Source organism: Juglans microcarpa x Juglans regia, chromosome 5S (genome assembly GCF_004785595.1).
Source record: "Juglans microcarpa x Juglans regia isolate MS1-56 chromosome 5S, Jm3101_v1.0, whole genome shotgun sequence".
Classification (NCBI taxonomy): domain Eukaryota; kingdom Viridiplantae; phylum Streptophyta; class Magnoliopsida; order Fagales; family Juglandaceae; genus Juglans; species Juglans microcarpa x Juglans regia.
The window spans coordinates 21,519,279-21,536,167 of NC_054603.1; the positions used below are offsets into that span (position 1 = coordinate 21,519,279).

Below are 16,889 nucleotides of genomic sequence, written 5' to 3' on the forward strand. Positions count from 1 at the left end.
ACTGCTTCGTAATCTTGTCATAACTCTCTCATCCGAGCTCAAATTAAGATGATTCAAGATGATATGGAACTCCAAGACAAAGATATACAACTTTGATGTTTTGCATTTTGAAAGATACTCGATGAATAAAGGTTTTAATCGGACTTAAAGTTAACACACCTGCACTACTGATGTTTCAGAACGTTCGGCCTTATCGTGCAATTCAAATATGCGATTTAATTGCAGATGTTTTGGAGATCTGGTGCACGAAAGTTACAGCTGGAAAACAACACTTTCCTAGTTATATTAGGACTCTATTTTATTTTTAATATTTCCCTTAATTAAATCAGATTTAGATATGGTTATTTGAGGATAATGTTTAAGATATTTTAGGAGATTTGGGAGGATTCTAAAAAGGGGGGATGGACTTGTAAAAGGAAAAAATCATCATACTAGGGCATCTCTCTCCCCTCTCTCTAACTTTTCCTCCCAGTTTTCATGATGGCTTTGTGTGGCTAAACTTTCATAATTGGTCGAAGGAAACGGAAACCTCAGAATCAATAAAACTGTAAAATCTGATTTGTTTTTAGTGTTCAATTTATGCTTTGAGTATCGAATGCTTTTCTATGCCTATTTTCATGATTGTCTCGTTTAATTACTAGGAGGCCTACTAGTTTATTATTCGTTGCAATCTATTGCTAGATTAGATATCAAATCCGTAATTATTTGATCCCTCTAATTTGTGAAGCAACTAAGATTTGATGATTTGTTGCGTTAGAAATTATTAGATCTTATAAAGAACGCTTGAAGAAATTAAATGCAACCGCTTGTGCTTGTATTGTTTAGCTTCATCAATCTCTCTAATTCTTAAGGCGGCTACTAGATTAAACCTTTAGCACTTGTCTTGAGTTGATTAGTAGTTAGGGTTAGTTAGATCGCTTGTTTTCTAATTAACTGCGACTAATGAGAGATAGGAAAATAATTCCAACAGTGAATATTCAAAGTATGAATTAATATATACTTGCATCGATGATCAGTTGTAAAATTCTGATGGTGGATGTTGACATAGACCAATGTTTGTTCTTTTGATTGACTTTGATACTTTAATTTGAATTGTTTCTTAGTTGTTCTTCTTAAAATTGTTTTCGTTATACTCACCTTGTTCACATAGCATAAAACTAGGCTAAATACTCTCCGTGGAAACGATCCTTACTTGCACTACTACATGTATTTTTAGGAGTATAGCTTTTATTTTTGGTTGCCTGCGACAGCATACCAATAATTCAGTTACTTAATGCCTAGTCATTTATGCCTATATATTGAATATAGTTCACAATTATATGTTAGTTAATTTAGTACTTAAGTGATTATTTATAGTATATATTTTAGAATGAGTAGTAGTTACTATGTAGGACTTTGGTAGTTTCATATACTACAATGTAGAAACCATATAAGAAATGTATCCATAAAAATGTTATAATTTTATAATTCAATATAAAGTTTCTATATTAGTTCATTATATTTAATATTTTGTTTTGTAATTTGATATTTTTAATTATTCAATTCATTCAAAAATAAATATAAATATATATAAGAGTGCAAACAAAACTCATGTAATAACTCAACTCGACTCGGTTCAACTTGGGTTAGTTAAAGAGTATAGATAAATATCAATAAATAGCTCGACTCGACTAGAGTTTGTGTTTGACCAGCTCAAGTTTGGCTCGACTCAACGAGCTCTCAACTAAGCTCGAGTTTGAATTATTTGAGTTCAATTTGATTCGATAATCCAAAAGCTCGAGTTGGTCCAGATCGATTACAACCACTATGAGGGGGAGGACCAAGGTGTAAGGACATCGTTTTGTCCACAAATTCGACCAGCGCATTGACAATGAGGCAGAGAGATTGGGTACATTCATGGGACCCCAAGATAGAGGTCCAATCAACAACGTTTAGGAGCTTTCCAAAGCAATAGTCTGGGATGGACTCATCGCAGGTGGCTGTACGCATTATTTCACGTGGACTTGCTGGTACTAATTGGGTTGGATGTTAGATCAGAACTCATTTCCTTTCATCACTTCATTACTTGTCAAAAAAACTTGCACCGTTGTTGAGTTATCAACACGTAGGTAAAAAACTCTTTTCTATAATTTTTCAGGGCACATAAGATTCATATATGAAGAGATTTCAACAAAATAAATTTACTATTGACTTGTCTTGATGTCATATATTTAATTTATTTGATGGGTGGAACTAGATTTCTTGATTTTCTTCTAAATTGTATTGTCATACAGTAGAGATAATTGTTGAAAATCTCAACTTGAACTGTTCTTGTTCAATGCCAGCTTCAATGTCCAGTTTTTCCTTTGTCTTTCATAAAGAAATAAACAAATGAACTGAAAATGTCTTTGTAAAGTAACTCACCTACTTTAGTAATGGTTAGACATTTCACTCTTACATCAGGCATCAGACAGCACGGATATTCTGACCTCATACAAAAGAGAATTGTTTTTTATCAGTGGGGTGATATGGCCATTGAAGCTTGGGCTGAGCTGCAGTAACGTGAGATATATATCTTCGTGTTTGCCACCTTTTCCAATCAAAGGTGATATGTAGAACTGTGGGTGCCAATGAGGATGAAAAGTCCCACTTAAATAGAGTTGTGGAACTTGGTAGCAGTTATTTTAGTGATAATCGAGTTCTCAAATTTGTTATAACAGTGATGTTTATCTATTATTTAAGATGTAGCTCAGCTTGTGCTTGATACGAGTATAATGCACCACCCCAATGTCTAAATACATATGAGTTTGGATGAATTGACGCTTGAAGAAATTATTGAATTGGTTTTAATGGTCTCAGCTATATTTATTGATGGATTAGTTGATCATGTGAATCTGTGTTCAATTTGAATGAATGAAGGAAAAGTTGTGAATATATGTTGACCTTAGGAACGTCCAAAAACGAGGCCTAGTAAGAACACTGGGTCAACAATCTTAATTAATTAGCTTTTTCCGGCAATTTTAATTCACTACTGGTGAAAAATAATTGTTGAGAAAGCGCTTTAAAAACCTGAATTAGTAGTTGCGGCAATTCTTAAATCGCCGGAAATGGATCAAAAGTAGCGATTTAAGATTGCCGCAATTGCATATTCAAAACCGAAAATTCAATTACAACGATTATAAAAAAGTTGGATATGTGTATTTCCCAACGATTTTATAATCACTGAAATTGAGTTCACAAAACCAAAAAAAATTTTGCTGCAATTCTTAAATCGCTGGGAACTATACAAAAGCAGCAATTTTCTAGTCGCTACATCTAGATATTCAAAACCAAAAACTCAATTGTAGCGATTCTAGAATTGCTGAGGAATATACATTTATGGTGATTTTTAATCACCGCAATTGAGTTTTCAAAATTGATTAGTCAATTGCAGCGATTTTTTGAAAATGCTGCAAAGGTTTATTTGCTGCGATTTTAGTCCTTTTGGCGACAGTAAAAAAATCAATGGAATTCGTCTTTCCCAATGATTATGAATTGAATCGTAGATCAAAACTTGGGTTCCAGTTTTCTTCAAGAGGGCTCGGGCTTCACGCGCTTCTCTAAGGTCCTATCTTTATCCTAATTGTTACGCCGTCTGAATTTCGCAATTTATTCAAGCATTCAGGTGATCTCCCGATCAATGGCCTCGAGTCGCTTCAGAATGGAGGGCTCACCCTGACTTGTAACCATCTTAGGCACGATCCTCTTCGGTGGTGGTGTCGTTCTCTTCCTCTTGGCCATGGGTGTTGTAATGCCCCAACCCCGGAGGTTTAGGGAGTTAACTCCTGACACCTGATAATCAACTCTAACAATACTAATACATTTCCAAATCCATGAATATATACCTCCAAAATTCCAAAACAAACGTAAATACTTCAAATTAATAAACCACCATACTCACATACCAGATGCTCAATACAACAACCCAAATAAAATATCAACTTCTCTTCATGTCTCAATTAACAAATTAGAATAAAAATAGAATTGATATAAGTCTCCATAGTCCGTCTAAACATATTGAAAACAACCTACTAAATAAATAAAATCCACTAGCAGCATTAATACCATTAGATACCAAATAACTATCCATAGCTAATCTTGTCCACAAACTTTAATACTGATCCTCAGCTGAACCATCAATGTCATTTAAAATATTTTAAAGATTAAGGGGTGAGTTATCAACAACTCAGCAAGCAGATAGCCTATACTAGCATGTAAACATGAACATTTATAAAGTTTGGTATGCCTAACAAAACTTTTGCTTTTAGAATGCAGAAACAACATATTTACTTTCGAAATGCATAAACAAAACTTGGTACAAAACATCAAAGCGAAATTTAAAAAAAAAACAAACTTGTTCCCAAAAAGAAAATCCTTTGGCATATCCAAACTTAAATATTATATTCATATCATCTCATAGCATCACATCGGGGCAAATACCATGTTCAACCCTTGTGGTAGGGTTATAAACCATTGTTATATCCATGGCTGAGCTATATACCATATTTCACCCTCGTAGTAGGGTTATAAATCACTATTATACTCGTTGCTAGGTTGTATATCATGTTTCACCCCCGTAGTAGGGTTATAAACCACCATTATACCCGTGACTGGGCCGTATTCCATGTTTCACCCTCGTGATAGGGTTATAAACTACCATTATACACATAGTTGGGCCGCATACCATGTTTCACCCCCATGGTAGGGTTATAAACCACCATTATACCTGTGGCTGGGCCTTAACAGAAACAGAACGGAACATCATTGAAATCAGATCACATTCAGATACAGAATTATAACTTTATGCCAAGGTTTTTAGATGACACATCATATCAAAATAAAATACGGAATAGCTTCAGATCATTTCACATGTTCAAAATAACAGAATAAAAACATCTTCTTTTATTCATAGCAAAAACTTTTAGATTTTCGTATTCGTTCTTTTTGCATAGTTCAAAAACATAATGCACAAAATTAGTTCATGTCTACACCAGTCATGACAGAAAAAAACTCTCTTATATAGAATTTATGGATATGCAGAATTAACATTTGAGGTCATTTTCAGATTTCTTTTCAAAAACAAATATGCTTATTTTCAAAGTCAACCTCATTTCATTTCTTTTATAAAAAACTAATATATGAACCCCGCTTACCTGACTTTTGTGTATTATCTATGCCTTGAGCTGGAACTCTAGTAGTAGTACCACCTAAACAAAACATAAACTCAACATTTAATTCACCAATCTAGTAAGCTACTATTTATTGAGTAATAGTCCAAAACAGCCCATTTTTAACTCAACATCTATCAGAAAATTAAACCCGAACAGTCCCTTCCTCAAACTAGTAGCATTTAAACCCCAACACAGCCACTAACATCTCCACCCAACAGACAAACTCAATCCATACAGCTACCTCTTACCAACACCAAACCAACAATAAAAACATCTCCAAACCAACAACGATAGCTCCTGTGTTCAAAACATAACACAAACAACCACATCAACTCCAACCTTCAATATAAAACTTCAGCACAACCACCATATATTTTTAATCATCCAACACTTTAAACCTTGGGTATTTACGACACTCATAACACACCCAATACAACCAGCTCAAACACACATTGCACACACAGTCAACAAACCACCTCGAGCAGCCATCAATCTCTTCCATTCGCTACACTTCAACCCAAATCACCACACTTTAAGATAAATAATTAAAATAACTAAGCTTAAAATCACCTAAAATTCCCCTTTTACTAAGCGATGAACAAAAGAGAAGAAGAGAGTAACGTGGGCTTACTAGCGTCTTTGACAAGAAAAGACAAACATGAGGGAGGCACTGCTCGATGGAGGGGAAATACACAGTGAAAATAAAATGAGTGCGTGACTAGGTAAAAAAAAATAGAGTTTATGAGAACTTGAGTGTGTGCATGTGAGGGGGTAAGATTCTGTGTGAAAAGGAAATGTCATGGGGACTGCATGAAAAACAAAGGAAAAAGAGGGCTTTGTTGCACATGAATAGAGGGAAAAAAATGAGAGTGAGATTGGATAGTGAAATGGAGATTTACCAACGTTTGGAGTTCTAGTGAGAGGGCTCAACGACAACCCAAAAATCTGTGATCAGATGCATACACCTAAAATCTCAATGTACTGAAAATAAAAATATGGGGAAAAAGAGGGAGAGAGAGAGAGAGAGAGAGAGAAGCTAACCTTGGTTTACTCCAGAAATTGAAACCTGGGTGCACTAAAATCACTGAAAATTGCAAGAGAGAAAGAATACGAGAGGTATGCACTTTAGAGAGAAAGAGAGGGAGAGTGATCTGTTGGGAGGTTTGGAAATGAGGAAGGAACAAAAAAATAAAATGCATAGGCATGGAAAAAACCATGGCAGTACGGGGAGAAGAAGAAAAGAAAGAGAAAGGGGAAAGTCACTCACGTAAACGACAGAGTTTGGGGCTTCAGTTTATGAATTGTCGTGGGATTGGGCCAGGCCTTAAGGTCGATCATTACATCCTTCCCCTTTATAGAAATTTCGTCCTCAGAATTTGTCACAAGCCATAAAGGTCTCCATCAAACAATTGTGGGTACTTGACTCGCATTTCATCTTCTAATTCCCAAGAGGCTTCACTGATAGCATGATTATTCCATACCACTTTAACTAATGGAATAGTCTGATTCCATAGCACTTGGTCTTTTCTTTCTACAATCCCCACTGGCTCTTCTATATAAGTTAGATTTTCCTGAATTTGAAGAGGCTCATAGTCGATAACGTGGGTGGGGTCGGGTATATATTTCCTCATCATAGATACATGAAATACATCATGTACCCCTGAGAGTGCTGATGGTAGGGCTACCCTGTAAGTCACTAGGCCAATCCGATCATGAATCTCCATCCTAGCCTTTAGCGTCATGATAGAAATTATTTTCATGCTATGCCTGAAAATTGTAGTTCATGACATGTGCATGTGTAGCAATCTTTCATGTGGAAATGACATTTATATGCAATATGGTAAAATGGTGAAAATTTCACATGTCATGTAGGCAAGTGGTCATTTACTTAATGTATCATATAACATGATGTTTCATGCTCAAAATGAAAATTATAATATGAATGTTACATTTATCAATAAATCATAAAGAACTTATCAAGGTATAACTTGGAGGCCAACTTACAAACGGCCTGTGTTTGAAAATATTGTAGCGGTTGTAATCAAAGTTGTACTAAGTTAGGATTCGAACTATTAAGGAAGAAGTTCATAGTGAAAAGGGTTCAAGAACTAGTATTTACAACAATACCCCAAAACTTTCAAAAGTTGCCATTAAGTCCCTAATTTTTCACTATTTGTAAATAAGCCCCAAATTTAACCAAACTTCACAAACCCCATATTTCCTATATCCTAAAACTATCTATACCCTTAGAATTGTAAAATTCAAAGTGCAACTATGCTAAACCCATTCAACCTGTGGCATGCAACTCCTTGGGGTCTAGATGTGTTTTCAACTATTTCACCTTTATGGATGCATATGTACTCAAACTCATCGAGTCCCAATAGCAATTATAACCTTTATGGAATAAATTAAAACTTATTCTTAGTTCATCCTAACACTTAAACATGGCTCAAGACTCTAATCCCCATTAAACTAACCCTTAATCAGGCATGACATCTCTTAGTGTTTTTCCTCAAGGAAAGCTTTTCAAATTGGAATCAAGTCATGCATTTCCCTTCTTATCCCACTCACAAGGTTTTCTAAATGTTCATTATTCAATCCTATGAAAAAATAAGTCAAAACTTCATAAGTTAAGCATAAATAAATCAAAATCGTGCATGCTTGAATGATCAACACAAGATAGAATTAAAGCCTGTTATGACATGATTCCAACCTCAAATTTAAACCTTCAAAAATCATTCTAAGAAATTTATGGATCATATAAAATCATGCCAACTCATGCCATGGCTAAAAATTCAACCCAACGTAATTAACTCGAGCTAAACCTCAAATCTGACCCAATTTTGAACTTAGCATGCTAAACCTTATTTAACTCAAACAAATTCATTCTCATGGCATAAATTAAAGCCTAATATGTTATTGTAATACTCAAGAAAGATTAAGGTAAGAATAATTACAATCATTGTGGCCCTTTAAAGCTCCCAGCACAACTTAACTCAAGAACAATCAAAACCTTACTCGGTTTCACCTTATGGCTCACTAAGGGAGGAGAAGCTCTCAAGACCTCAAAAGGAAGCTTGGAGAAGAGGTGTGGAGAAATGAGGGAGTGAAGTGGGTTTGTATAAAGAGGGAAAGGGGACATCGGCCTCAGCTGGAGGAGAGCTTTGTGATTGGAGGAGAGCTTTGTGATTGGTGGAGTGGGTGGTGGTGGTGATGAGTGCAACTTCCAACTTTGTGTCATCCTTGTGCAGACATGAGCAATGCCCTATCCCTCATGACTTTCTTTATTTCAGGTGCTGCAAAGTGCTAAGTGGGTGTAGGAGTTGCCATGGGATGAAAATAAAAAGGAAAACAAGAAAAACAAGGCATGAGGTCATGCCATGGTGTTGTCGGGTAGTAGCATGAAAATCTTGACAGATTATTACTACATGCTTGCAAAACCTTCATTTTATCTGCATGGCTGATTTGTGCTGGTATCAAGAAACTCCTTGAAGGCCTTTACAAGTGGTAGAGGGTGGAAGATTAACTGCCAGGTGATGATATATGTGCTACTCAAAGAAGAGGGTGAAGTGGGGGTGGTAGCCGAGTGGTGTCTTGCACAGAAGCCAATCAGTTTTGGCTCTATTTGGAGTGGCTTTGAGTCAAGCTTCACCATGATGACTAGAGGGCCTCTTGAGGATTGGATGAGGAGGGAGGTGGCATGTGGTGGTGGCTCAGCCAAGTGCAGATGTGCAACAAAACTCAAGCCATTCGATTTGGCTTTGACTAGGCCTCCAATGGAATGGTTGGAGACTTTGGTTTAGTTTCCTTGGGGAAAAAATGACCAACACTCAAATTGAACTAAAAGGCAAAAGGTGAGATGTTAAAAGACAAAAATTCCCTTGAGCAAATAATGAAATTGGAGTGGGCTTGGGGCTAAATTTGTACAATGCACCAAGTGATGCATTAAGGTGCTGATTGTGATGGTTTGGGTCAATGACATGTCTTTACCTCATTTGACGTGTTGGATCAAGATTAAACTTTTAATTTAGTCTAAGTATGATGAAAAATAAAATCAATGAGGTTCAGGTCAAAAAAAAAATGAGAAATAAATAAAAAAGAAATCAAGCTTAAAACATGGTTTAGAGATCACTAATCATGGTAGGTTGATAAATGCTCTCAACTCAAGTTTAAAACTTACTTATGAACAAATGGGAGTCCTAAGGAGCGTGGGATACTACTTGGCATGAGGGAAACCAATGGTGCGGTGTATGTAGGCTTCAAATAGAACTGTAAAAATGGAAGACAAGGCTTTTGGGCCTTGTTGGGCTTGAGGGGCCACGTGTAAATTTCTTTGATTTGGGCTTTTGGGTTTGGGTAATTGAGTGGGCCATATGTCGAGAATTGAGAGTTCATACAAGGTCACCAAGGCCTACTAAGATTGGGTCAAAATGGTATGTCTATCAAGTAATGGGCCAAGGGCCTCTACCATCACCAAATTAGGTCCAAATGCTTAATGCCTTCTACAAGTTTGGGTCTTAATCTCCAAGGCTTTTCAACAGGTGCCTCTATATCCAAATAGCGTTAGCCTTATTGCCTTATTCCTAGCCCATCACATCCTCAGTGATGAGATTCCATGATAAAACACTATTGGGCTTACCTCTAAATCCATCTATACTTGACCCTTTTTTTTTTTTTTTTGCTTAGCCCACTAAGGATACCAAGTGTCTATCTCCTATTGGTTGTTGGCAATAATTCTAAAAATAAGATACTAGAATTATCCTACTAGTTCTAACTAAACCCCAAGTGGGATTCTCAATCCAAAAAAAAAAAAACTCAAAACAATTTACAACCTTCCCGGTGCATTGTCCATGTAATCAGTTTAGTAATTTTTGGTTATCAGGTATTACCCATTTCGAACCGTTCTGTCTTTGGAATTAAAATCAAAATTTCCATTTCTGAATCATTTCTTTCGCTTTGAGTATTTTCAGTCTGTTGGGGTCGGAATGATGGGTTGGTTTGATCACACGATCAATCTTTACAGCCCTAATTATTATAAGCAAATTCAATAAGTGGGACGTGTTACTCCCAAGGTCCATTAAAATCTAATATACATGCCCTTAGCCTGTCCTCCGAAGTTGGGATGGTCCTTTTCGATTGTCCATCCGTCTAAAGGTAGTAGGCACTACTGAACTTCCGTTTTGTGCCCATCGCCCTTTGTAAGCTAAGGATCCCAATCTGATACTATAGTCTTGGGGATTCCATGTAATCTCACAACTTCTCTTATATATATACAGTTGGGTGGTGTTGGTCATTGTATCTGTAGTAGTGACCGATGAAAAGTGAGCACTCCTAGTCAATCTATTGACTACTATCCATATCGCATGCTTCCCCATAAGAGTTCGAGATAATCACACCACGAAATCCATGCAGATATCTTCCCATTTTCATTTGGGAATAGGTAAACCCCAAAACTCCGCTTGGATTTAACAGAGCTTGAAGCGTCAGGACATGCAAAACAAGTTCATATACCCCCGTTCAATGGACATTGTACTACAGTTGAAACTCATTAGTTACAGACTGAAAGAAACTTAGTCTATATGCCAAGCAGCTCACGCTGCACGGTTATTACTGCCAAAACTACATTAAAAATTGAAGCATCATCCCATTAATTCCATGAGGCTCATCCCTGATCCACTCGACGTCATCCAATTTGGGACACGGTGCTCCATCGAAGCCTGGCATAGCACCTACAATTCTAGGTGGAATGGTAGTTGGGACTACCACAGTGAGATTTATAAAATCTCAGCAGGTAAAGCTCTTAAGTTACCAACGATATGAAAGGCATGCATGACAGTACTATGACATGTATGTATCATGACATGAACTTGACTTTAATGTGGCATGACTTGACATGAATGTGATGTGACTAAAATTAACTTGACTTAACGTGAAAATGACATGCTTGCTTGTGTAAGCTGAATTTAAGCATTCTAACTGAGACTATAAGTACTCAGGCTGCTCACAGACCTGCACACTAAATACCATTTATATTACGCAGATGTACGCCCTTCGTCATAGTACTCGGTAGCACATGCGCCTTTGTCGTAGTACTACGCAGATCGTAATACAATTTAGCTTGATATACATTGCATGCTTGTCTAAAAAAGTATTTCATGACAGACTCTTATGCACTTATGGTCGTAATAACATAAAAGACTCATGCATGACTTTGACATATTTGATAACATACTCTTGTAATAGATGGTATGACATTCATGTAACAGATAAAAATGTATAACATATGACATGGCACTCTTGTAATAGCTATTATTCTTGACATGTAACAGAATAACATAGCATTCATGACCCTTGACAAATAAATGTGTGATAGTGATATGACATTCGTGGCATGTGACATTAATGTGGCATTCATGTAACAAATAAAAATGTAGCAAAATATTGTATAACAGTAATAGATGACATGACATTCATGTAACAAACAAATATGTGATAGATAATTGATGGCATGACATGGTATATTACAACAATTACAATAAGTATAAGTGACATGAATACAAACTATAGGAGCCTTACCACCATACATATGTAAAACTATTGGGAGTAGGTTATGAGCTAACTTACACTAATGTCACGTAACCTAAAGCGAAGTGTAAATGTGTTGAAATTGAAATGAGATAATTTCTAAGTTTAGAATATCTCATTAAATAGGTATAAACAAAAAAACTAACTAACTTATGCCTACAATTCCAAAGTTACCCATATACTTGTGTAAAATTACAATTTTGCCCATAAAATAATTTTGCATATGAACTCCAAAACTTACCAAGATTTACAGTCCACATGAAATTATTTCCTAAATCCAATTATCAACTTGGAAAACTTTAAAACTAAGCACAATTATGAAATCTCTCTCTTGGCCGAAAAATGCATAGGCTAAAATCAAATTGTGTTGCAGCTTGACCTACCAACATAATAACATGCCTAAACCAGTTTTTGTAACACTATAAAAATCACATCTTAGGTTCTGAAATCATGCTAAGATATCAAAACAAACATTTCATAAACACATAAACTCATCATATCAAGAAACATGGCAAAACATCAAGACTAGGCCATAATGAACCAACTCTTCATGTTCTTGGTTTAACACTTTCAAATCAACTCCAAGGACTCCAAAAGTCCATAAAAACTCTCCTAACATGTTCATCATCCAAACATAAGTGATATCGTGCTTGACTAAACAACCAAAAATTACAAAATATAACCTAACACAATTGGTTTGCATGAAAACTTTAAAACCATGTATAGCATGCTTTGGACCTGAAATAAGGTCACTAGATCCTTGAATTTTGATGTAAAAACTCTTCAAATAACAAAAAAATATACCTCATGTTCAAATTCTTACTTGATTTAAGCATTCAAACTAGCATGACTTGGCAAAATTTTCATCAAAAACATATATCATACCCAAGAGCTTCTAGATTGAGTTTTACACAAACTCTTTGTATAACAACATTCCATCAAAAATATAAACTATTAACACATAGATTAAAGCCTCAAGAACAATATAAATGAATATCAAAGCCATTAGATCAATTTCCTAGAACCCAAATCACAAACTACTCTAAGACATACACTATTTTGAGCCATATAGTTTCTATCACATTGAAATCATGCAAAATGCTTTTGTAAAAATATTAACATGCTATGAATCCAATCCTATCTTGCATATAAACATGTTAACACTTCACCATATCAAGAACTACTCAATATTTCACCAAAACTTCACAAAACTTTCAAAATTGCACACAAACATGAAAATTGTAACCATCGAGACCTTTGTATCATCATACTTAACTTTCACCAATCAAAATGCAATGAAACCAAGAATATTGACACATAGAAAATACTCGCAAAGGGGCTAGAATGCAAGAACCGGTCTACCAAGAAAAACTTTCTCTCAACTCTCTCTCTATCTGTGTGTGTGTGTGTGTGTGTTTGCTCTAGAAAACAAGTGAAATGTGGCTAAGTGTGGGCTGAAATGGTGAGGGACGTGGGGTATACGGGAAGGCTGACATGGTTGGTGCATGAGTGGCCTTTGGATGGGAGGTGGTGAACCAAAATGGTGGAGAAAAATGGGTTGAATAGTAGCTAACTTCTAGCTGCTTGTCTTGGTTGCTTGTGTAGCCATTTTTATTGCCATGAAGCCACTATTTGAGGCTACCTATGAGGGGGCATTTGATGCCCCTGGCCCCCGCTTGGGATTGGACGGTGACTAAAATATCGAGACATGCAACTCAAGGCTACATACCCCTAGTACATGACAAATAAGATGCAATGCACCTATAAATCTAGCAGTATGCAGTAATTTGCAGCGGATAATTCTTTTAACTACATATGGATGGTGGCAATATAATAATCATGGTACCAAATGTAAAATCCCAAAAGTTTAAAACTTTCATAACCGTACTTCTCAAAATAGATAATTGTTTTAAGCAACTTCCAAAACAAGGGACCATCAAAATATTGTTCTCACAAAATAGAAATCTTAACTTCTTTTCTTTTTCCTCACCACATCTTAGGTTTTGGTTTTCTTCATCACTATAGCTCCATCAGGAATCAAACACCAAAAGATCCCATATGACTTCTGTGGCTCGGGAGCCAAAGTCCTAAGTCCTTCACTATCTCCTTTGCGTCAGTCGTAGACTCAGAGGCTCTCTTAAGGAAAGTTGACAACTGATCCATGTTCCACCAAAATTTCAGGTTCTTCGATGGGGTAGTAAGCATAGAGTCAATCTCTGTCTCACTGATGCTAACTTGTATTTTCGAAATGAAGCTATGTACTTCAAAACATCTGCAGTAAAGTGTTGACAAGCCTCCATGGTATACTCGTCCCCTACCGTGGAGCCATCTAGGTTCATGATTCTATGAAGTTTGGGACACCTGTTACAACTTCTACCACAGTGAGATTTTGAGAAATCTCAGCCAGTAAACAATCAACATAACGTAGATATCATAGGCATATACAAGTAAACCACAAATAAATGCAAACCATGATAAATGTATGGACAAAACTTTTACGTAAAAACTTGACATATGCAGCATGAACTTTTCATAAAAACATCCTTTCATCTTTTAGACTTCTTAACACGCATTCATATCATTTAAACGCAAGTTCTTGTTCTTGACATAACATATCATGCCATACTTTTCATATCATAACATATTATGCCATTCTTATCATTTCTTAACATTTTCATATTGTGATCAAATCACACTGTAACATATCATAACATATCATGGTGTGTCATATCATATCATAACATGGAGCTTAAATGCCTTGTTCATTTCATGATTCACATGAAGGGATACCTCATGGCTCCCCTAAGCACCATGAGTTCCCGCTAATTACTGCATCAACCAACGATCCACTTGATCGAGGTGACTACGTCATAACATAAACGTATTTTTTTACGAAAATTCGCTTACTTCGCCTTTACCGTATAACACCCACTAGCTTAGATGCAACCTCACTCTGGTATCCTTTCCATAAAGAACCATTTGAGACCCGTCCACTATTCTTCATCTACCCAGGGGTCTCCACTTGACTTTAAATACTCCATAGTGAAACAAAGAGTTCCACTAGGGCATTTTCTCGTCCTAACATTTGGGGTCGTGACAAAATGTACTTTGACTCTTTTCTTTTTGAAAAGCATGGACATCCATGCATGAGACATGAACATATGACGTTACACTTTATCATACTTCTGCAACATGTACAACCCGAAACATATATGATCCAATTCTCAATGTACATCTCATAATATGGCTTGAAAACATTAGAACATGCAATCATATGATGAATACATGTAAATATAATTGAATCACACTTATCCAAACCCAAAACAGATTCGGATTTCCTTAATATGGCCTTGGTTGAAACATGCAAGTCCTCCAAACATGGATTTTCATCATCACAACACATATTCTCATTCTTCTACATAGTCATGCATCAAAAAAAGCATGCATAGCACATCATCATGTCAAAATCGAAACCCTAATCATGGCATAGTTGAAATACACTTCAACAAACCATCATGAAAATAACTAGAGAAACCCTAGTCTTTGAAATAAGAGTGGATGTGTGTGTATCTAGGGCTTTCGAAAATGCTTAGCCACAAAAAAATCATAGAATCTGAAACCCTAGCCTTTCATCTAAGTGGTGGTTATGGCCTTCAAACCCTCATCACTTAATGTTCAAGAGCTTGAGAAAAATGAATATTTTCGGGTTCTTTTTTTTTTTCTTTTTTGAAGAAAAACCCTAGTTTCTAAAGTGAAAGTGTGTGTGTACATAATGGAAAACCCTAAAACCAAAACTTGGTAGTGTTGTTTTCCCTTTTTACTGTGTGTATATGTGCAAGAAATGATAGAATGGTTCTTATCTCCTTGTGTTCTTCCTCTAACCAAAATGGTGAAGAGAATGGGGGTGTTTAGTTGGTGAGAAAGTGTAAGAAAATGTAAGAACTTAGAGAGAAAATAGAGGTTGCCGAAAATCCTTAGAACAAGATTGAAAACTTGAGCAAAAAAACTCTCCCATTTTTGGCAATACCCTTTTATAGAGCCTTCACCCCTTCTTGAAATGTCAAAGGTTTGTGCATGGATGCCACTTGGCATCTTAGACAAAAGGTCTCTTCCTCTTCCCTAGGAAGACATTGGAAAAACTAAAAGCCTCTTTACATGTGGCGTGTGGCCTCCTCCAACCAAAATACTCTCTTCCCTCACTTTCCCATTGTGCCCTTCCTTACATGTCTAGGTTCAATGTACTTAGTGGCAAAAGGGTCAAAGTGCATAACTCAATCCTTATTGGAACTTCACCTCATGTGCATGGTTGCCATGTGGCAAGTGAGTGTGTGGGTTCCTTGTGTGTGGCCAAAACCCTAGCTTTCCCCTAGGTGATCCATGGCCTTGCCTATGCATTGAGTCGTCACCCCCTCTCTCTTCTCTTGCTCTTCCAACATTCTTCTAGAACATGCCTTTTTATCTTCCCAAGTAAGATCTCCAAAGGTCTCTTTCTCCATGCTTCACAAGTGCCAACTTTAGAAAAGGGTTCCTTGCATGTGGCATGTAAGCCCTAATCCTAATCACATCATCTTTCGCTCACACCTTCTAGAACCTCATGCATGCTGGACAAATGTCATACTTGCCATTTCCTTAGGTTCCTTTCTAAAAAAGATGAAATTCCTTCTCTTGTGCCATGTGGCACTTACACCTATCCTTAGAAAATATTTTGGGCTTCCAAGCCCTAACACTAACCTTGTTCGCTGAAATCCACATGGGCCTTGTTGGGATTTTTCTCCTCCTTTCTCTTATGAGCTTTCTAAATCTAGAACTCCAAGGTCCAAAAATAGAATATAACTTAGGGTTCTCCTTTATTACTTGTCATTTACCAATAACTAAAATAATCCTTTGAATAAAAGAAAAAGAACGGGGACTTGGCAAAGTCTGAGTTCTCACATGGCGTGTTAGCCATAGGGTGGCCTTAGATGGACAAAGAATCTTGCTCAAGAAGCTTGGGCTTGGTAGTGGTTTCAGTGGGCCAAAGATGGGCTTAACTGAGTGGGCTTAATTTGGGGTTTCAACAGGGTTTCATTTAGGCTTTAGGCTAGGGTTTAGTCCAAATCAAATTTTCTTGGTCAA

At 36.5% G+C, this 16,889-nt stretch overlaps 1 protein-coding gene across 1 annotated transcript; it reads right to left on the minus strand.

Moving 5' to 3' along the window:
- Positions 1-6,568: 6,568 nt before the first annotated feature.
- LOC121267196 lies at positions 6,569-6,931 on the minus strand. The gene has a single exon (XM_041171056.1). The coding sequence runs from the start codon at positions 6,929-6,931 to the stop codon at positions 6,569-6,571; it is 363 nt and encodes a 120-aa protein (XP_041026990.1).
- Positions 6,932-16,889: the final 9,958 nt, after the last annotated feature.